We start from the raw sequence: 23,136 nt of genomic DNA, 5'->3' as shown, positions 1-23,136 counted from the left end.
AACAAAAATAATAATGGCAATTAACACGAATCAAGCAATAAAACAAATGCTAATAACCCCGTTACAGATCTTAATGGAAATCCTATTTAAACAAGCTACATTCAGCTGTCAAGTCTGGTATTAACACACGAGTAAAAATAACGAAAAATAAAAACGAAATCCTCTGTAAATAAATCTTAAATAGTTATACTATTTAAAAAGTGATAAAATTTATTTATATATTGAAGCCGCGCTATGAGTTTGTAAAGTTTTAGTATCCTAAATAGTTGCGGCACTAAGGAAGATGGACCGAAAAAAACCAAATTATTTTATTTACTTTGCTGCCATTTGTTGTAAGTTTTACTAATTGTTTATAGCATTTATTAATTGTAGGTTTTATGGTAATATTCTATTAACATGACCTGATATATTATAGATTATTATTCTTTATCTCCCATTATTTTGCAAGTCTTTTAAATTTTCAAGCAAAGGCAAAGGCTTTGTGGCACACCAGATAAAAGTTGAATTTGTTCAGAAAAAATATCGTTGCAACACATTTTTTGATATCTATTAGGGAAATATGAAGAAATTAAATTTAGTGATTGCCTAGAAAATCCATATCTCTAGATCTCCAAGCTGTTGGTTGAAGCAAACAAAAATACTGATTAATCTACAGTTACACAGAGTTGTGATCCTTTTGTGGGATGAAGTTTCTATGTCAAGACACTATTTCCATGTCCAGGGACTTACTGAATAGAAACTGATAATATTGAAAGAAAGTATTCTTTCTTTCTATTATTCGTTTTTAGTTTGTTGTAATAATCATAATATTTCGTTTAAGAGACTATTTACTACCTCGAAGCTCCCAATTTCTTTCAAGTGTAAAATATTTTTATATGCTCTATCAATTATTATGATTTTTGCCTTACTCCTATTAAGCTTTGGCCCATACTCTTTGCTTCTCTCGGATTTTCGGAATATGTGTTGTTTATTTTTATGTACACTTGTTATTTCCGTATAGCCGTCTTGTCAGTTGAATTAAGTGGTGAAGTGTCACCATCTCCGCTAGTATTGACCATAAATGCTGCCATTTTACTTTATCGAAGGCCTTGGTGTAAGCCACAAGTCACATAAACATAGGGGTATTAAATCCACGTTTTTTTTTAATTAGCTGTCTGACATTAAGGATGTGTTCTCTTAAGCCTTTTCCAGGGGCAAATCCCGCTTGTTATTCTGATATATGAGGAAATAGGAAAGCTTTAAGTCTTTTGTGTATTTCATGAAGTATAAACTTACTGAGTGTTATGTGATATTATATGTGTGCTACTATATGTGATATTATGTACTACTTTTCTTAAGTTATTGCGATCTAGTGAAGTTTTTTTTGCAGATCAGGTCTATATTATTTACTTCAACCTTTGCTGTATCTTTTAAGATATCTGCTCTGACCTAAATCTATTCTTTCTACTTCTGACTGGAGAATGTTGACTTCTGAGAGCTGAATAAGTATGATGTTTAAACATAATGTTTGTAGTGGTCATATTGTTTTCGTATAATTGGTCTGTAACTTTTCATACCTGTTAAATGAAAATGATAACTGATAATGATAATTAATCACGAAACGAAAGTTACGTCTTTAACTATGTTTCTTTTCTATCATTTCCATAGATCCCTTACATTTTTAGGAAAGAACTAAATAACCTCATAATATGATCAATACGTAAAACTATTTAAGAAATAAATCCAACATATTAATTTTTACATGTTAATATTTTGACATGGTACAATATCTTGGTGTTTTTAGAAATAATTAAAGATTTTTTTTAAATATAAATAATCTATGAACAAGACCTAGTACAGGGTGGCCAAATAAGAATGCGAGGTACTGTATCTGAGAAACTATTCATCGTAGAAGCTTGCGATAAAAATATTTATTACTAAAATGGCCAAGAGAATGACCTGGAAAATATTTTCATGTTTCTAAAATGGCCGCTAAGGGGCGCAACTGCAATCTTGAATCTAGAAAACTGATGTTCCTGTAAATTTTGCTGAATTAACCTAACAAAAAAATAGCTGATTATTAAAGTAGAGACTAATCCGAACCTTTTTTATTTGAATAGTTTTGCTGTATCTCTAAAAATAAAGTGGTGGGGGGTGTTCAAAAGTTGGCTTAAAACACACCCTGTATACTAAAAACGCCTTAGCCGATTTTATCAAACTTGGGCTAGTTGAAAAGAGCTATTATTAAGCTACGAATATTATTATATTTCATGTTTTTTTAATTTTACATCTCGCCGCTAGAGGGCTTTTTTCGGCTTTCTGACACAAATGACTAATTTTCTCAAAAAACTTATAGTCAAAATAGCTAAATGATGTCTAAATAATCTTGCGAAAACCGTAACTCGATATCTTGTTCCTAACCTAAAATATAGGCCAAAGAATATCTTATACCCTTAAATTTTAATTTTTGTATACTAATTATTTTGGAATTTTTTAAAATTCACTACTTTTGAAAACAAAATTTACCATTTTTGAAAATATTACCTAATATCACTAAAAGGTAAGTATTAATAATGCTTATATCAAAAATCAGACCTATTTTATGTTATATATTCACTATGGATATAATACGAAAAAAATAATTATTAGAAAGCAGGCCATGGAATGCAACAAAACAAATGTCTACTCAAATTATAAACATTCCTCAAATTGTCAATAGTAAGTTGTCAAAAGTTTTACGTTACTTGAGCATTTTTTGTTTTTGCAAAATGCGTTTTACGAACGATGAAGCTGTTGATATGCTTGCGGTTTATTTTGAATATCTTCAAAATGCTGCAGTAGCAAAAAGAGTTTATGCTGCTCGATATCCAAATCGAAGTCCTTGCGATGTTAGATTTTTTCCCCGATTAGTGGCGAACTTACGAGCCAATGGTAGTTTTCGGCCTAGGTTTCAACGGCCAAGAATTAAAAAAAATGTGGACAATATTAACATCGTACTGGGATATATTGAAGGAAATCCTCATGTTAGCACAAGAGCATTATCCCTTGAATTAGGCATATCAAGAACAACGATTCAAAATATTTTGAAGGACAATAGGTAAATTCTAATAGCCATCGCCATATATGGATTTATTTAAGTTCAGCTTTTTTGTTAATATATTTATAGAATGCATCCATATCATGTTAATTTACATCAGGCATTGGAAGAAGCAGACTTTGACCGTAGGTTGGACTATTGCCATTGGATATTAGGCATGATACGCGAGGACAGAGATTTTTTATTTAAAATTCTTTGGACCGATGAAGCCACATTTAATAGTGACGGTACAGTCAACCTGCATAACATGCATTATTGGTCTGCAGAAAATCCGCATTGGTTGCGTGAAGTTCAGCACCAAGGGCGCTGGAGTTTAAATGTGTGGTGTGGTATACTTGGAGGCAACATTATTGGACCATATTTTTTTGAGCAATCTCTAAATGGCAATGTTTTTTTCGACTTTTTGGTAAATCAATTACCGTTGTTGCTGGAAGATGTGCCACTAGAAGTCCGGCAAAATTTGTTTTTGCAGTTGGATGGTTGTCCAGCACATTTTGCTAGGAATGTGCGAGAGCATATTAATAACATTTTTCAACAGCGGTGGATTGGAAGAGGAAGCCTGTTTCCATGGCCTCCGCGATCCCCAGACTTAACCTGTCTTGGTTTCTATTTATGGGGGCGGTTAAAGGACACTGTATTTCAGACTTAGCCTACGACTAGGGAAGATATGAAAAACCGCATTCGTAATGCAATACATACCATACCGAGAGCCGAAATTGAAGCTGCAGTTCTATCTACCCATGAGAGGCTTCAGCAATGCATAGAGCGTGATGGTCAGCATTTCGAGCATTTACGGGGGCATTAAAACCCTTTCTTTTTAAAATCGGTCCTTTATAGGGCCACAACTTACATTATAAAAGAAATTTGAAATAAATTATTTTGTAGTTTTTATAAATATTACGGTATTTTCATATAAAATTTTCTTTGGCCTAAATTTTAGGTCTGGCTATTAAATAACGATACTGCGTGCCTAGAGGGCGCCCTAGACGGGTGGGGAAAAAAACGAGTAGTGCGTTGGGTATTTAGATATCTTGTCTATGCACGTACAAAAACACGTTTTAATCACTATTATAGTATTCGTGCAGTAGCGGTTTAAAACGAACGTGTTTTTTTCTCGTGCCGAAAACCATGTGTGACGAAAAACAAGAGCAACGCATTAATCTTAAATTTCTTGTTAAATTGAAAAAAACTCCGACTGAATGCTATAAATTGTTGCAAGAGGCCTATGGGGAAAAATTCTCTCTCTCGTGCGCGTGTTTTTGAGTGGTGTAAGCGCTTTAGTGAGGGCAGAGAGAGCACTGAAGATGACCAGCGCTCAGGTCGCCCTGTCACTGTTTCAACTCCGGAAACAGTGACCAAAATCAACCAAATTGTGCGTGCAGATCGTCGAATGAGCACCCGGATGCATATAAGCACAAAGTACACAATGTATTTCATATTGACTGTACATCTATTTGGCGAAGGAGGCGCCACCAAGTTACGTGATTGGCTGACGCCAAATAGCAGTACGAATTGCTTTGGCGCACCGTTAGATTCAAGTACGTATTGCCACTTGCGGAATAGCAGTACGAATTGCTTTAGCTCACCGCCAGATTCATGTACGTATTGCAGCTTGCGGATTAGCAGCCAAATAATAGTACAGATCGCTATACTAGCGTTAGATTAATGGACATTATGTAATTTGGGGAATTAAATAAAACGTAGACATATTTTTTTAAGTTTAATTATCAAAAAGTAATATTACAAAATGAAAACAGAAAACAACAAACTATTTTTTTTTTTATTTGCCGTTTACTAGTGGCCACAGCCATGCGATTTTGCGTTTGCTAAATTAAGTTCCACATTTATGTTTAAATTTCGTTTTCTTTTCACCAATTTTGGTTTTTTTTCTCCTCGAGCTGGTCTACCACTAGGCATTCTCTTACTACCTCTTGTAACTCCAAGTCGTCTTCTTGCAATGGTAGTAGGTTGTACACGAATTGCTGTGTGACTCCGTCTTAAAGGTATACTACTTCCAACTGTACATAGAAAACTTTCCCACGAATTTTTGCCTTAATACTGCTTTGAATGATAATAACTCGGCGTTATCAGTACATGGTCTTTGGGTGTCAGATAGACGTGCATTTTGACTAACCGCTGCATTATCTATTTCAACAACAAATTGGCGGTCAGGTAACTGATCCATAATTGCTGATGTAGAAACATGTGAATGTGTTTCTTGTAAACTAGTAAGAGGTCTGAAAAATTCTCTATTGACTTGGCCTTTTCACCCAAAGCCAAACGTGCTATTTGATAACGATTCTCACAATCGTCGGTTTTATTTTCGTAGTAAAATATGTATACCCCCGCTTGATGTTTCCAAGTCTTACCTAATAATAATAATAATAATAATAATAATATGTCTTTATTAAAAAAAAGCAATATTAATCTTACAATATTACTTAATACTACATTGCCAAGAAGGCGAAGATTAGCTTAAAGCTACTCTTTAACTCTTAACCTTCCTAACATTCACAGTTTAAATGGAGAAAACGAGAAAAAAAAAACAAAAAAAGAAACAAGTATATATAAAGTATTTATCTTCCAGAACACTAGACTATATTTTGGATTGATTTAAAAACAAAAGTTTATAATATTTCCTATACACATTTAACGAAGTATTAAATATTGGTTTATAAGTATTAAAGAACTTAACGGCATTATAAGTAAAAGATCGCTCGAATAGAGCCGTGGAATGGTGCGGCATGGTCAAGATATTGTATCTAATATTTCGAGTGTGAACATGGTTTCTTGGTATTAACTTTTCAAAAAGATATTCAGGTCTTTGACTAACATATAATCGATAAAGAAAAGTAGAAGTGAAGAATTTGAATAGGTAAGGTAGCGTTAACCACCTCAACTGAAGTATAGAGTCTGATACATGATCAAACTTTCCGAGGTTAAAAATAAATCTACAGCAAGTATTCTGCACGCGTTGCAGGCGGTAACGATTTATTTGGTCTAAGCAAGGATAATAAACTATAAGGCAGTAATTTAGAATAGATAAAACAAGAGCCACTACAAGTTTTTTCCTAGTTTTAAAATTTAAAATGTGTTTATTGGTATAAAGCATACGCATGCGTAAATAACACCTCTGCAAAAGAGTATTAACATGTTCCTTAAACCTTAAAGAATTGTCTATTGTAAGTCCCAGAACCTTCACAGTATCAGAGAACAAAATAGTTTCGTTATCCAATTGAATGTGAACAGTTTCCATTATATTTTTATGTGATCCTCGGTTTGAAAACAAAACCATTTTTGTTTTATTAGGATTAATGACAAGGTTATGCTCTTTTGAAAATTGATTTATTACGTTCAGATCAGCGTTAATAGTATCAGCCACGTTATCAAAATTAGCAGAGTCAAAATAATGTATGTATTGAGTATCATCAGCATACTGATGTATTTCAGAATCTTCAACTAGACCGGGTAAATCTGAAGTATATATAAGAAATAATAATGGGCCTAGGATCGACCCTTGTGGGACACCAGAAATAATGTTTTTCGAAGCAGAATATTCATTATTCACCCTCACTTTCTGGGTTCTACGCCATAAGTAAGTTTTAAAAAAGGACAAAACGACCTCACTACAGCCATAATATTTCAGTTTCGCTACAAGCAAATCATGATCGATGACATCAAATGCTTTCGAGAAATCAAGGGCTATCATAATGGCTGAAATCTTTTTGTCAAGAGCTCGCATGATATTATCGGTGACGTTTAGAAGTGAACTAGCTGTACTATGATGTTTTCTAAAACCAGATTGATGGGAAGGGAGGATATTATTTGACATTAAAAATGATGACAGCTGCATATAGACTATTCTTTCGAGAACTTTGGAGATTACGGGAAGCAAACTTATCGGACGCAAATCTTGAATACTTTCAGGACTGGAGGATTTGGGAATCGGACATACCACTGATTCACGCCAGGCCGTAGGAAAATATCCTACCTCCAAACAACAATTTATAATATGAGTGACATGATCCAGTATATCAGGGAGACATAAGTGTAACATACGTCGAGTTATGTTATCCACACCAGAGGCATTGGACCTAATATTTTTTATAGTTTTTTCGACAGTACTTTGGTCTACTAACGAAAAATGAAAATTATCCTCGGTAAATTTATTACTGGAGTAGAAGTTAATTTTGTTTACACATTTATCAGATTTATTAAAAACACTTACAAAAAAATCATTTATTTGATTTGGATCAGATATATTAAACGGCAGCTCGTTATTATTCTTGGTTGTTTTAATATTTAAAGTTTCTAGACCTTTCCAAAGTTTTTTACCAGTTTTGTCACTCTCCAAGCTTGCAAGATATGCAGCTTTTTCTCGTCTTATTGATGCCAACGCAAAATTACGACACTCCGTGTAATATCTCCAATTTTCTAAACACTTGTGATTTTTGTATTTAGTCAAAGCCTTATCGCGTTCCTTTAAAATAAGTCTTAATGTGTCTGTCAACCAGGGAGCTGGCTTTTTACTGACTCTTATAGTTCTGTAGGGTGCATGAATATTAAATAAATAATTAATATTTTGTTCTAAATATTGAACTTTTTTATTTATGTCCTCAAGATAATAAATATTATCCCAGTAAATCTGTGATAAATCGATCCTAAAATATATCTCATTGAAATGTTTAAAATTGCGGATGGTTATAAATTTTTGTTTTTGTCTTTTAACTACTAATTTTAAAGTGCAGAAAGGTATTTGATTGTGATCACTTAAACCTGAAACAACGGTGCCACTTTTATGACAAATATCTTTAGTATTGATAAAAATGGGATCTAAGCATGTTGCAGTAGTATTTGTTATACGAGTTGGTTCATTTATTAATTGTACGTACCCAAAAGAGTTAAGCATAGAATATAATGAATTAGGTTTTAACATATCAATATTTAGATCTCCGAGAATTACTGAATAATCATAGGTCACTAAAAGATGTGGAACAACTTCTTCCAGGAAATTTATAATTTCAAACGCTTTCGATTTAGGGGGCCTGTATATTATAAGTATTGCAATATTGTGAATACCAATTTTAACATTTAGGAGCATAAATTCAAAGTTTACATTATTAACATTAATATTTACAATTTCGCACTGAAACATTGACCTGACATAGATGCCAACACCACCCCCAACTCTGTCTAATCTATCCTTTCTAAAAAAATTATAACCTGGCATAGAAACCGCACTGCTTAATATATTTTCATTCAGCCACGTTTCACTTATACCCAAAATATCATATTTATCTAATATTTTAAAGATCTAATATTTAAATTGGCTACATTTAAATAAGAATTTAATTGTTTGTTAGCCATTTCTTATAAACTATAAATATAAATTAAACTATAAAAATAGCTATTTATCCCAGTAAAAAAAGTTATTCGTAATTAATTTGAGATCCAAGCTTTAAAAGATATTTCTGATAGGAAAGACAATCTTTATCAAAGCTATAGTGGTTAGTAGAGATAGACTTTACATTATGTTTGTTATGAGAACCTAATTTAACACAATTAATACACATTTTTTCTTCAGAAATACATTCTTTCAATTTATGATTTTTTCCGCATTTGGGACAAGTGTTCACCTAGTCGACCAATAGGACAGGAGCAGTTACCATCGATTTCTATGTTAACATCATATAGCACGTTTTCATTTTTTTTCACTGGGAACTTTGTATGTAAAGTCATCTATTTTTATTATGTTCTTTTTTAAGATAACTAGCGTTTTTAATTTGTGATTTTAATAAGTGCTTACCTTCACTGTATCCTCTATTAGCAAAATTTCTAGGACGTCGTATATAATATTGTTCCAAAATCGTACAAGTAAAGTCAACTAAGGCTACTACGTTATAAGCTTTACATCGAGAAAGTACTATGTCCTTATATAGACGTACACATACTTCGGAAAAGTTATTCGTTTGATGTCCGTGGGTATTAATATCACGATAAGCCAAACACCAACTTTCACGTCGGGTCCAGTATTTACTAATATATTCTATCCAATTAGGATATGGTTTTGATATGTCTTCGTTTGAGGCTTTATAAAACGCATTAATTGCATCTTCTGGTAATAATGCAGTTAAAATGTTTCTAAATGAATAATATTATTGTTGCCGATGATCTTTCAGTATGTTATGATTTTTGTCGAGCAACCATTTCCATACAGATTGCGCAATGTGAAAAGAACACAGCAATAATCTTGAATGCGTAAAAACTATCTTAAGTGCTTGTTTCTCTGCTTCGCTATCATCTGTCATAAAGTAAGTAGGATATCCTTTTCCATTAAAAGCAAATTCACCAACAGCGTCTTTTACCATTTCAAAGCCCGCATTATAGTCTTGAATTATTTGTCCTGCGTTTATTATTACTGCTAGTGGTACAGCACCTGCAGAGCACACAGTTAACATGAAAGTTATTGAATGATTATCTGCATCATAAGATACGGTACTGTCTACAAACACAATGTCTGCAGCGCATGGCAAATTATGCGCTCTTCTCATGAGTGGCGTAATTATGACAACAGTAAAAGGATCTTCTCTTATCATGATGGTAATACCGTTGATTGAATATTTGGGAAGATACGCAATCCTATGTTAAAAAGTGTACCCGGTCGACTATCGGATTGCCGTTCAGTTTTGTGCACCGTGTGGTGCTGCCGCAAAGCGTCAAATCTAGGAACGATTTATTTTAGCTGCGTGGACTTGGCTTTTGGCTTCTTTGAGTCAGGTTTTCAACGACGCTGGAATCTCCGGTTACGCGGCCGTGTTGGATATTTTTTTAAGATATGGGATGATGCTGCCAACTATGTTTTTATTATTTTTTTTGAACATACAACACGGTGTCATTTATGTGGTGGTCAAGTGATAAGTGATATACTTAAGGGTGGAGGCATATTGAAATTTCTTAAAAGTTACATTTTGTAAACAAATAATTACTTACCAAAATATGTTTTTGAGACAAAAATTAATACAAAAATATTATTATTAATACAAAAATATAAAAAGCTATTTTTACAAAATTACCAACAAAGTTTAATACAAGTTATAATTCCAACAAACATTATGTTTCCTCCATTTTGTGTTCAAGAGGGTCAAGTTTTAAAAAAAAACCCGTTGCACTTAATTAACTAAAAACTAATATACAAAACATATGTGGAACAAATTTTAAGATATAAGTAGGTTTCACGTAAATATTATAAAGAATAATTGAAATAATTCATAAGACTTAATACCGATGGTAATATAACTTCTTGATCAATAATTTTTTGTAAAAAGTAACCCATTTTGTCATGGGATTCAATATCTGAAAAATTGTGCAGCGTAGTGAGATCTGTAAAGTAAGGGGTTGTAAGTGAGGATGTTAATAGAAATAGAAAATAGGCCACATTTTAAGTTTTAAGCGACACAGGAAAATTTTCAATTACCAGTTGTTACAACTATACTTAAAACTATAAAAAGATACCTAGTAACAAAAAAAAAACATTTTGTTTAAAGACCCCGCATCATGGTTATACAGGACGTCAATAGAGGTGGTATAATTAGAGGAAAGTTGAGCAATATAGTGTCCTTTTATAATAAAATCTAAATACTTCCTAAATTTTGCAAAAAACTGAAATTTGGCAAAATCATTTTATTTTTTTTCTGGCGTTATTTCAAAATATACGACAAAAGTATTTATTAAATGAATAAATTATTGTGGCCACTTTTTCTTGCCTATACGATGACACCTTTAAATTTAAAATACGACGTTCTGTCTTTAAAGAGCCATCATCAACTTTGTTTTTCTTTGTCGGCGCTATATTGACCATTTGCAGTTTAACGACGCGGGAATCTTTGGGCGCCCGGCCGTTTTGTTATTTTTTTAAGACAAGGGCGATGATGATAACAGCGCTTTTATTTATTTTGTTATTGCCGATATTTAAATGCGCTGTGATCTCGCATAAATAACTAGATAAATGTGGTGGTCAAGTAATGTATTGGAAGGTGCTATCTCTTACAACTAATTTTATTAACAAATAATAAATTACTTACCAATATCCTTTTTTGAGACAAAAATAAATAAATAAAAACAAAACAACAATTCAGTAAGCTTTTATTTATTAATTAGAAAATTAACAAAAATATTAAATAAAGGTGATGATATAGGTAGGTTTCACGTAAATATAAAGAGTAAATTAAATAATTAAAGATTTAATATCTATATACGGTACTATAGTTTTTAGAGTCAATAATTTTTTGCAAAAAGTAGCCCGTAATGTGATTTTTGACAATACGGGTTTGTGAAACCAGCCAATATCTCAAAAACTGTGTAGGGTAGTGAGATCTGTGAAGTACACTTTTTTTGGACAAAAATATTGAAAAATAGATACCTTTAACTGAAATTAATATAAAAATAAAAGCCCAAAATTTAAAAGGTTTTCAATAAGGGTGTAACAACACTATAAAATATAGAAAATAGGCCACATTTTAATTTGCAATACAGGCAAACACTTAATTACTAATTCTTAAAACTAGAAAAAGTTAATAAGAAAAAAAAACAAATATTTTGTTTAACAGTATGAAGGATCTCATCGCGATTATACAGGATGTCCAAAATAAGGATGAGCAGTAAATATTTAATTAGGCAATATAAATGCAATCTAAAAATTAGAAAAATGCCAAATACTTCCTAATATTCAGGAAAAAGGTGAAATTTGCCAAAATGGTTTTTTATTTTTTTCTGGCGCTATTTGAAAATATAAAATAAAATCATTTATACATTGTTGTAAACACTTTCTCTCATTTACAAGTTAACATCTTTAACTTTTAAATACAACGTTCCTTCTTAAGAGAGTCATAATCAACTTTGTTTCTTCTTGTCGACGCCATGTTGGCCACTTGCAGTTTTGAATAACCCTTTTAATTACTTTTTCAACGAGGTAATTTCTAGTGAGTAGTTGAAATCATCCCTATTAAATATTATATACCTCTCTCTTAAGTTGTATCATTATATTACAACCAGCCAGTTAAAGCTAAATTTGTTCTATATCACTAAAAATAACAGGTGTAGAATTATTTTTGGACAATTGCTAAAGAATATTCAAATTCTTTAAAAACACTAAAGTTTAAAAGAAAATTTTAACTTCCTTTATTTAGAAACATATGGTTTATGGTTGATCATTCTCACATATGCTTACTCGTTGACATATGCTTGATCTATTCGAAGACCAGAATAGATCAAGTGTTACCAATTTTACTAATTTTTAAAGAAAATATATCTCCTTAAAATTCAAGTAATTCATTTCTTATTTAGATTTTATTGCAAACAAAAGCAAATTTGGAAAAATTTACCAAACACTTACCATTTTTTGGACTATGCTGCAAAATATCAACTTGAATATGCGTGCCAGGCAATACATTTGTATCAATTGTATCTACAAATAAAAACCTTCTAAAGACTTGTATTATACTATCTGGTAAATTTAGAGACATTTAAGTACAAGTGCTCAAAATTGACCAGTGCATTCAGTTTTTTGTTTGTTAAATATTAGGATTATTATAAATATATATAATAATATTACGATTTTCGAAACACCGTCAAAGGCTAAAGTATCTAACAGAAAATTGAAAAGTAATCACCCAAAAGTAGTTTTCACTGTATTTTATTACTTAGATCTGTTATAAGTTACTTATTTTATTGGGTATTACGTCACTTATAGCAAAAATCAATTTAGAAAATACTATTAAAAATACATTACTTGTAATAATCAATATTTAACAACTGAAAAAGATTTTAATAAAGATATCTTAATACAAAATAATTATTTTAGTTTGTTAGTTTAATTAGAGTTTGATAATGCACGTATAAAATTGAATCAACCAATTTTTACGACAAGTCTTATTTAAGAAGATTATTTAAGATAAAAAGCATTGCTAAAAAATTTAACATAAGAATTATTTTTAAATCACAAAACACATTACGATATTTATTAAGAAAAACTTAACCTTTCAATTAAAATGAACTTAATAAAAATCTAATATATAAAATTCTTTGTACTTGTGGTAAATTTTACATAGGTGAAACCTGTAGACCATTACCAATAAAAATTAATAAAAATAAATCTTACATAAATAAATATATACCTATAGATGTAAATATAGACCCTATAAATAAAAAGTAATATCCTATAAAAAGCTTCTTTATCCCGCCCAAAAATGTTTGTGATACGTCTTTAACATCTTCTAGTTAGGAAATTAAGTGGCCTGTTAAATTTAAAATATTTGTTTGCTGTAGAACTTTTTTTGAAAAGCGAAGCTTTCTTAAAATAGATAGACATTTCCAAATTTTGCTAAAAAACAAACAAACTTTTTATCCTAAAATGATGAGATCTACCGTCCATTTACATTTGTGCATTAAAAGAATTATCCTGTCTATATGTAAGTAATATATAATAATAATTATAGTTATAATAATATTATAATACTTATTGTCGTAATAGGTAAGGTTTGTCACCAACTTGTAAAAGAGTTTGAAAATATGCAAAAGGGCAAATAGGAATATTTTCAGTAATGCGAGCACGAGAATGAGCATTAAAAGTATACCCACTCATGTACTTTTAATACAACAGTTAACAAAATCTGCCTCTAAAAAATAAAGTGTCAAGTTTAAGTAATATTATAATATTCTTTACTTACCATTTTCCCAATTTATTGATGAAACTTTTGCATCTAAACTCTCAAGGCTTTGAGCGTTACATGAGGTATCAGGCAAAGAAATTGTGTTTCTAGAGGCCGGTTCTATAATTTAGAGTAAATTTATAACACTAATTTGGAAGGAAACAGTAAAATATCAAAAATAATACCTTTCCATGAAATTGGTACAGCTAATTTTAAAAGTCTCTTTCGCTTATTACTTACTGCAATATATATTTTGTCAAAATGTTTCTGGCCAACCACTTTGTTTTTTAATAAATTTTTATCCATAACATATGTTTCCGCATTGCCTATATTTTCTATCCACTGGTTAAGCAACACTGGTTTTAAAATCGGAAATTTGAAAAACTGAGAACATTGTTTTTACATTTTCTTACATTATTGCACCCACGATACGCACACTAATTAATTTTGCCTAAAGGAGCCATTGTCTCACAAACTAAACACATTTACATATATCTATCTATTTGTGATTATGATATCCAAGACAATTTTTTAACAACTACCAAATTGCAATACGGCAAAGTGCAAACACGAACCTGTGCAAAAACTCTCCCACACGACTCAGGGATGATTGGCCGATTACTAATGAGAAGCGACGGACGAAATTATTTTCGCGCATACTGGAGAGAATCGCCATCTATTTTTCACGCATATTTGCGGTCACGCTTTGGCCCATAAGGTTGCGTATCTTCCCAAATATTCAATCAACGGTAATACCTTTTTCTGCATACTGCGGCTGCTTTTCTTTTAGTGTCTAAAAAAAGATAATGAAATGGTAAGTATAGTAAAATATATATTAATAAAAACAAACAAAAATATTAAGATAAAAAATTATAAGGATACTGAAACCATTAGAGCATTACCTTCAACATCCCTTTTCCAAAACGTGCCCCTAAATTAACACTTCGCCATTTATCGTACCAATATCACACTGTCCGATATTTTGGGTTTATCGAATCGTTGGCAAGATCTTCTTCATTGCCTTCTAATTCAAGTTTATTTGAGTGATAATTAACAGATTCAGTTATCCCCATTCCATTATCAAAATGATTCTCAAACAACTGCCTGGTTTCTAATGGAGCTTGCAAGGCTGACAGTGCATCTGCAGTACCTAAGTTGTGTGAATGTTTATTATTTATTGTAATTTTCAAATAAAATAAAATAGGCACCTGCAAGGTTCATATTGAAATTGTGCGATATTTGCCAAATATAAAATAAAAATCGCAATCTAAGAATGTATTACCTTAACATGAAGATGCTTGGCGACTGTATTTTTTGTAGTTACTCTAACCACAATTGTACTTTTTGCTTCACATGAACAATTTTTAGATTTCCTGTTGGGATTGTTTTTCGTTTTAAACGACCTGTGATAGAACACGTATTTTTTTTTGTAAACATGTATTATGTCTTTAAATATTGAGTTTATAAAATTACAACAAATGTTTTTTTCTAATCATCGAAATATTATTTTTGAAACGAGAAGCAAGATAAAAAAAGTCGATTGTTGATTAATATAGAGGCAGCACCGTTAAAATTAAATATATAAGTAGTCTAAAAACTAAAAAAAAGACATTTCTAACGCACTAAAAAGTATAAAATAAATATTATTATTACTTATTTATTACTTGTTTATTTAGTGTGTATTTTATCACTCCGAAAATGATGTCAAAATACTACATAGAAAGCTATATCTAGTATTTTGACATCATGCTATGCATTTAATATTGAATTAGGTACACTTTATATCTCTACAGTGAGAAAGTAAAGGTTGGAACAAATTCATTTAAAAATCAGGGTTATATGTTCAAAAATATAATACTCTGATACGTCGATTTTTAATTTTAGCTGCGCGTTTTCTTACCATAAATTTATGCATTCAGGGTGGCCCAAACATAAGATATGACCATCAAATTCATTTTTTTTAATGCAAATGTCTGAATTTTGTGTAAAACTCTAAGTACGTTTCATGTACCTTGTCTTGGAGTTAATTGTTTGCGAAAATGAAAAAAACATTTACAAAAAAAAATAAAAACCTATTTTTGGACCACCCTGTAAGTATACATACATTTAAACTAAAAAAATCCGCAGCTAAAAATAAAAATCGACGAATCTGAGCGTTTTTTTTTAATATACCCCCGAATTTTAATTCAATTTGTTCAAGCCTTTATTTTCACCTTATGTATAACTAAAAAATTGTATCAGTTAAATGTCAAAATACCTTACAATACTTACGAACATACAAACAGTTTTAAACTAGGAGCGCTGTCACGTACCATCCACCTTGTGTTATTTAACTTGGAATATTCTTGAACCCATAGATCACATGTTTCGACACTATTTAAATTCGCGTAAAGTGTTATACAGTGATTATCGTTCGTAATTTCTTTTGTTTTGTAATTAAAAGATTGTGGTAAAGTGAGATCTTTAGGCAACGCCATTTTATTATAAACAAGACCTCGAAAATATTACTTAAGCACTTCTAACCTGGAAACAACTAAAGACACTAAGTTTTAGCGCCAAAAAAAGTTGCATGTAAGCAATACGTACGAGAATCTGGCCCTGCTAGAGCAATTCGTACTGCTATTTGGCGTCAACCAATCACGTAACTTGGTCGCGCTGTCTTCTCCAAATAGATGTATGTTGTGCTTATATGCCACCCGGATGATTGCCGAGGCTGTAAACGCCGATAAAGAAACGGTTAGAAAAATTTTACACGGGGAATTATACATGACAAAAGTCTATGCGAAGTTGGTGCTAAAAAACCTGACTCCTGACCAACAGGCCTGCTCAGATTTCCTTGAAAGGTTAGAAAAAGATCCCGGACTGATGAAAAACATTATTACTTGCGACGAAACGTGGATTTTTCAATACGATGTTGAAACCAAGCGGCAATCGATGCATTGGAAGACGCCTGAATCGCCCAGGAAAAAAAAGCAAGGATGTTAAAATCAAAATTCAAGGCAATGTTGATCGTTTTTTTCGACATTAACGGTATCGTGATGACTGAATGGGTTCCTAAGGGTCAGACTATCAACCAGACTTACTATTTGTCAGTTTTGGCAACACTGCGAGAACGAGTTCGTAAGAAACGGCCCGAGTTGTGGAAAAACAACTCGTGGATTTCGTACCAGGACAACGCACCTGCCCATAACGCGCTATCTGTGGAGCAGTATTTGGCCGGTAAGCGCACTCCAGTGCTCGAACACGCGCCGTATTCGCCAGATTTGGCCCCGTGCGACTATTTTTTGTTTCCGAAGATAAAATCTGCTTTGAAAGGGACCCAATTTGGGTCGATGGAAGCGATAAAGCAAAAAACGGCAGAGCTCCTAAAGGCCCTCATCAAAGAAGACTTCCAGCACTGCTTCGATCAATGGAAAAAACGTATGGAAAGATGTGTAGCGGGGGGAGGTGAGTATATTTAAGGGGAGCATTCAAATGTATAATAATTTTTATAATAAAACCCTTTTTCGTAACCAGTCTCGTTATTTAATAGCCAGACCTCGTATTCTATTGACGGCATCTGATGCATTTTATTAAGGTTTTCAAGAAGAATTAAAGAATTTGGCTTTTGAATGTTATTAAACTATTGACAAGACTTGGTACTTACTATACGTATTATGATTCATCAAAGTAAGTTTGTTTTTATAATTACTCACATAGGTCGATTTTTAACTGTTAGTATTTTAGTAGTATGAACTGGAATATATCCAAAAAAAGAAGACATAACCTTAAAATTGAAAATTTAGGAAAAAATAAAGATTGAGCCAAAAGTGACTATTATACTAACTAAATACTACTTTTTAATCCCTAGCTCATTTTTCAAATCTTCAAAATACCGACAGGATGCCATTTTGAAAAAGAAAATTAAATAGAAATAGGGGTCACGCGATATATCGTTTGAAAGCTCCCACTGAATGCTTTATGGTCCTACAATACTAAGTCATTACTCCTACCCATAGAAAAATGGCAGCTTTTCAAAATCTTATTTTTGGCATTTCTATTTTCATTTAAACTAATTAAACTTGAGTAACACAGAAATGTAACTATTTCACTAAAAAAGATGTTGAAAATATGCACCATTAACTTCGACACAGTAAAAAAATCGATTAGAGAACTCTTTACGAACATTTTGGAAAGTGGCAACATCAATATTGCGACACGCATCAATTATTCTTTGACGTAGATCGAAGATAGGTTCTGGCTGGGCTGGGTGACGTAAACTTCCAGGTGCAAAACGACCAATAGTCGTCTGCTACATAGTGACAGTCAGCAAGGTTTGGATAGCGATGATAAGAGCAAATCTGCGATAGGAGATGCATTACAAAAAGAAGGTGGAGTAAGGCAATAACTGAAAAAAAAAAGAAAAACAAAGTTTATTCGTAACGTTCCGATGTATTTAGAGATAGACGAAGAAGTTAGATCTGGTAATCTTGCCGATCTTAATATGATCTCCAAACGTAGCTCCATTGCAAACCAATTTTTCTTTAATTTGCAGTAAATCTCTCCTGTTTTTCCACCGGAATCTGCTCCTCCTGGACCTCGCCGCTGATCCCAATCTTCGAAAGCAACGACCCCACTATCAACCCGCTGGACCGGCCGATCACACCCACCGAATCCGGTCTGTTGGTAGCCTTGGTAAACCTCGGCGCATTCGCCGGACCCTGGATCTGGGGTCTTTTGGTCCATAAATTGGGAAAGAAGAAAAGTTTACTGTATTCTGGACTTCCTACACTGGCTGCTCATATTTTATGCACGATCGCTACCAAAGTGGAAATACTGTTCGTAGCGAGGTTTTTAATGGGGTTATCGGTGAGTGGGGCATGGGCTGTGACACCGGGATACTTATCAGAAATCGCTGAGCCATCTAATAGGGGGCTACTGAACAGTTTTTCCTTGGGGTCTTCATGTTTGGGGATCTTGTGGGGTTATTTGATAGGGCCTTTTTTGCCTGTCACGTGGTTTAGTGTGGTGAACGTAATTCCTTCTGTGGTATTTTGCGTTACAGTTTACGTGTTTGTGCCCGAGAGTCCGTTCGATTTGGTTTTGAGGCATAAGAGTGAGGCTGCCAAGAGGAGTTTGATGGCTTTGAGGCGCGATAGTAATGTTGGAAAGGAGCTGATGGAAATCGAGAGGGTAATAGGGGATAACTCTAAAGAGAACAGTGGTTTCGCTGATATATTTAAGAACAAGGGGAGCCTTAATGGGTTTATTATTTGTGTGATTTTAATGGTTTTTAATACTTTGACGGGGATTATTATTGTGCTGAGTTATGCTCAGTCGATTTTTGAGACTGCGGGTAGTCCAGTATCACCTGAGTATTCTGCTATTTTCATTGGTGCGGTGGCTTTTGTGGCTACTGTTGCAAACTCTCAGGTTATAGACCGTTTTGGTAGAAGACCGGTTATTATTATTTCCAGTCTAATAGTGGCGCTGTCTCATACTATTTTAGGTGTTTACTTCTATTTGCAAAACACAGGGACCGACGTGCAGAACATTGGCTGGGTACCAATTACTTCTGTGATGACGTTCACTTTTTTTCATCATTTTGCTTTGGGTTCGGTACCATTTTTGATTCTGGGTGAGCTGTTGGCTTCTAATATCAAGGCTGTAGCTACTACAGTTTGTACCACGATTAACTTCGGACTTGGCTTCGCCCTCTCGTTGGTATATCCGTATATTGTGCAGTATTTAGGAATTGCAAATGCTTTTTTCATTTTTGCCGTTTCGATGGTTTGTTGTGCGGTGTTTTGCATCTTTAAAGTGCCTGAAACTAAAGGCAAATCTTTTAAGGAAATTTTCGCTCTTCTTAGTAGGTAGCTGAAAAGTGTTACCACCAAAAGTGCAGGCAACCATGGATTAAGATTTTAAATAAATACTGTGTATTTGTAGGGATGAACTGTAGCACCGTACAAATATGTTCTTAGTATATTATTAAGGGATGATTATTTATTGTATATACTTTTTAAAATATCATATATACCATGTCCAAGCTTTAGTACATTATATTTATAAATAAACGCAATTTAGCTTCTATTATTTAATTGATCCTCTTCATAATATACCAGAAACGTACCGAGCATTCAAAGCTTTCACATGGGACTTTGGTGGGATATGCCAGAAATCTAGTTTTGCGAAGTGTGGACGCTTGTGTATACTCTCAGCTAAAATAAAAATTTTTAGTGGTTTTTTTAAGTACTTTTACTAAACTTGTGTGCTTTATTGTAAGCAGTTTTGAGTGTGACTATATAAATGTTGAGTACAGATACCACCTAAAACCGCCATAATACGGTATCCAGGATATGGCAACCAAAATCACAGCGGCTATGAAAAAGTTTAAATTACGACTCCCACTTGATTCGAATTTTTTATTTTTTATTTTTATCCTTAACTAACATAGCACACTTGAAGAACTGTCCTATGCACCAGTCCGTATATACATAATAGAAGTTTAAACTCCCGATGAACATATAGCATGGTATATATTTGTTTAATGCTATATGTTTTATCCTTTCTTTACCAAAACTAAGATTACTAAATATATCTTTTATTTTAAACTAATCACAATACTTAAATCTACTAGGCACTTTAAAACTTCTGCCAGTCAAAGTTATATATAATGTTCACTATCAGCAGTCCCTTTTGCATCACTATTACGGATTACTATAGCATTGTCATAATCGGGTAAATTGTCACTAGTTGGAATTTTATCATTCACACTGATCACCACCAAGTTAAAGTTTTATCTTTTATCTTGAATTATCGGATATGTCTTCAAATTATCGCCATTATGACTAATAACATCATAGCTTGCACTTAAAAATACTGGGTTTGGATTAGAACGTAAAAAGGAGAAATTATGTCTTAAAACTGTCTCATTACTATCTTGATAAATTACTATCAAGAACTGGGACTACTATGTTTTCTTGACTTTCAGGATTTTACTTGGTATCAAAGAGCTGTCTTTTTTAATCAATAGGCTTTGCCCCTTCGAAAATTGCTTTCTTTGTTTTGCCTGCTTATCATAATAAACTTTAGGCTTGAAACGGTTATTTTAAATCTCTTTATAATTAATGTTTACTTTTTTATTTAAAACATTTTCAGTAACCCGTAAATTTGTTCTTAACAACCTTTTAATTAACAGTTTCATTCTACTAGACCCAAATAATAATTTAAAAGAGGAACATTAATAGCCTTAAAATCATAATAGTACTAACATAATATCACTAAATGGTCCATTAGAGTTAACATGGCAAGTTAAACCATTGATCTGAACAAGCAGAGGAGAATGATAATCATCTATAGGTACCTCTGGGTCATCAGCAAGACTGCCCACCAAGTCAGCATTGGAGCTAAGCACAGAGACCAGAATCCGGCGCAGTCTATTGGAAATTTTATTCATTTGGAATAGATTGTTAAATGCACACGTGTCATCAATAACTTCTGCAGGTCCACTTTCGGCACAAGACAGGCCATTCTGGGTTAAGGAAGTGAGGTAATAATACACTTCCAGATACCACTGACATCTGGACATATTGAAATTACCCAAGATATAAATATGTAACTTAATATTAACATAATTATTTAACATTAAATTTTCTTTTATCATTTTATTTTATTTTTATTGGTATTTTAAAAGGTAAACAGTTAGAATTTGCCCCTGTATCTAATTTAAAGGCAACAGTTTCAGTATTAATGACCAACCCTGAGGTGCAAATATCCTTTTTATCGTTAAAATATATATTATCTAGTACAATAGAGCCAATGTATGTAGTAGAATTTTGACTTTTCTCTGATCTCTTATAGTTAACCTCAATAACGTGTTTAGACTTATTCTTGTGCCTTTGAAAGTTTTTATTCCTCAAGTTCTTACCTGCAGCACCATTACTACTTTTACAACTAACAGCAAAATGATTTAGCTTTCAACATTTTCCGTACGTCTTACCAAATCCCAGGCAATTTCTTCGTCCATACCTCTTGTTACATTTGAAACAGTCATACATCTTATCCTGATTTGAGCTTTTACCATTTTTGACTACTGCCCACCTGCTCTTTTTTTACCCTATTTTTATTTGATTTAAAAAGAAGCGAAAATTTTAACTGACCTAACCTCATTTCTTATTCTTATCCTCAAGTAACCTAGCACACCTGGCAATTGCCTCGTTGCAGTGCAATAAAACAAGCAAGCAAGCAACCTAGCACACTTGCGGGACTGTCACACGCACCAGTCCGTGTATACGTATGATGTTTATATAGATGTTTAAACTCCCGATAAACATAAAGCATAGCATGGATTGCAATCTTAATGTCTTGTGCAATATCTTTAAAGCATATCGTTCGATACACTCTGTGAACCAATAAGACAAAGTATTCCGTTCCTTATTTTGTATAACATTTTATACTAGGTCTTTTGCCCACAATGCAATAAACTCACTCAACTAATAAATTTAAATGTAAACTCAAATCGCACTTACAGTTGATATATAAACCAAGTGCCGATAGGTATGCCATCTACAATAGCTATTTATGTATCAAGGGCATTGTAAGGACGATAATGCCCGGAAGGTGGAAATAGTAGGTTTCTGCCTGATGATGATGTTTCTCTGGACCAAGTATTCTACCCTAAGGTCTACGTTAAAGGTCTATAAAAATATAGACATCTCGCAATACCATCGTCTCATATGTTTTTTAAAAGTTAAGTCGAAAGGATATGTCCTGAAGAAGTCTAAAGTTTTGGAAGGAGAACAAATAATAACATTTATTAAGAAGTCCTGATGATATCTACTTGGTACACAAAGTCATATTGGAAATGGGTGTTTTTGGAGGTTTAAGACGAGATGAGTTGGTCAAAATGACCATTGATGATATTGAAGAGAGAGGAACGGTCTTGGTTATAAAGGTACCAGAAACTAAAACTTCAACTTCAAAAAGTTTTACTATCATTGAAGAAGATTTAGGCGCTTTAAATTTAATAAAAAAGTACGCAGCATTAAGACCAGCTGGAATAAAGGAGCGAAGATTCTTTCTTACCTATAGAAAGAGTCGCTGTACTGTACAACCTGTTGGAAAAAATATTATAGGAAGCGTCCCAACATTGATCGCAAAATTTTTAAAACTGGATAATGCAGAAGCTTATACCGGCCACTGTTTGCGTCGCACATCGTCAACTTTACTTGTTGAGGCAGGTGCTTCGTTTGAAATGCTAAAACAACATGGGAAATGGAAAAGCTCTTCAGTAGCTGAAGGATATATAGAAGAAAGTATTTCATCCAAAAATAAAATAGCCAAAATGATTGCCAACTCAGTTAATTCTGAGGT

General features: G+C 32.8%; 1 protein-coding gene across 1 annotated transcript; it reads left to right on the top strand.

Annotated features, from left to right (window-relative positions):
- The first annotated feature begins 148 nt into the window (after positions 1 to 148).
- Positions 149 to 19,843, top strand: LOC126736125 (facilitated trehalose transporter Tret1-like). Its single transcript, XM_050440350.1, has 2 exons — positions 149 to 332; positions 18,317 to 19,843. Exons 1-2 carry the CDS (start codon positions 284 to 286, stop codon positions 19,636 to 19,638), a joined length of 1,371 nt encoding a protein of 456 aa, XP_050296307.1. The 5' UTR covers positions 149 to 283; the 3' UTR covers positions 19,639 to 19,843.
- Positions 19,844 to 23,136: the final 3,293 nt, after the last annotated feature.

Source organism: Anthonomus grandis, chromosome 1 (genome assembly GCF_022605725.1).
Source record: "Anthonomus grandis grandis chromosome 1, icAntGran1.3, whole genome shotgun sequence".
NCBI classification, from domain to species: domain Eukaryota; kingdom Metazoa; phylum Arthropoda; class Insecta; order Coleoptera; family Curculionidae; genus Anthonomus; species Anthonomus grandis.
This window is presented reverse-complemented; position numbering and strand designations above follow the sequence as displayed.

Coding starts and splice junctions, on each gene's coding strand:
- LOC126736125 (XM_050440350.1), top strand. CDS start 284: ATGGACCGAAAAAAACCAAATTATTTTATTTACTTTGCTGCCATTTGT. Junction 333..18,316: donor TTACTTTGCTGCCATTTGTT/GTAAGTTTTACT, acceptor TTTAATTTGCAG/TAAATCTCTCCTGTTTTTCC.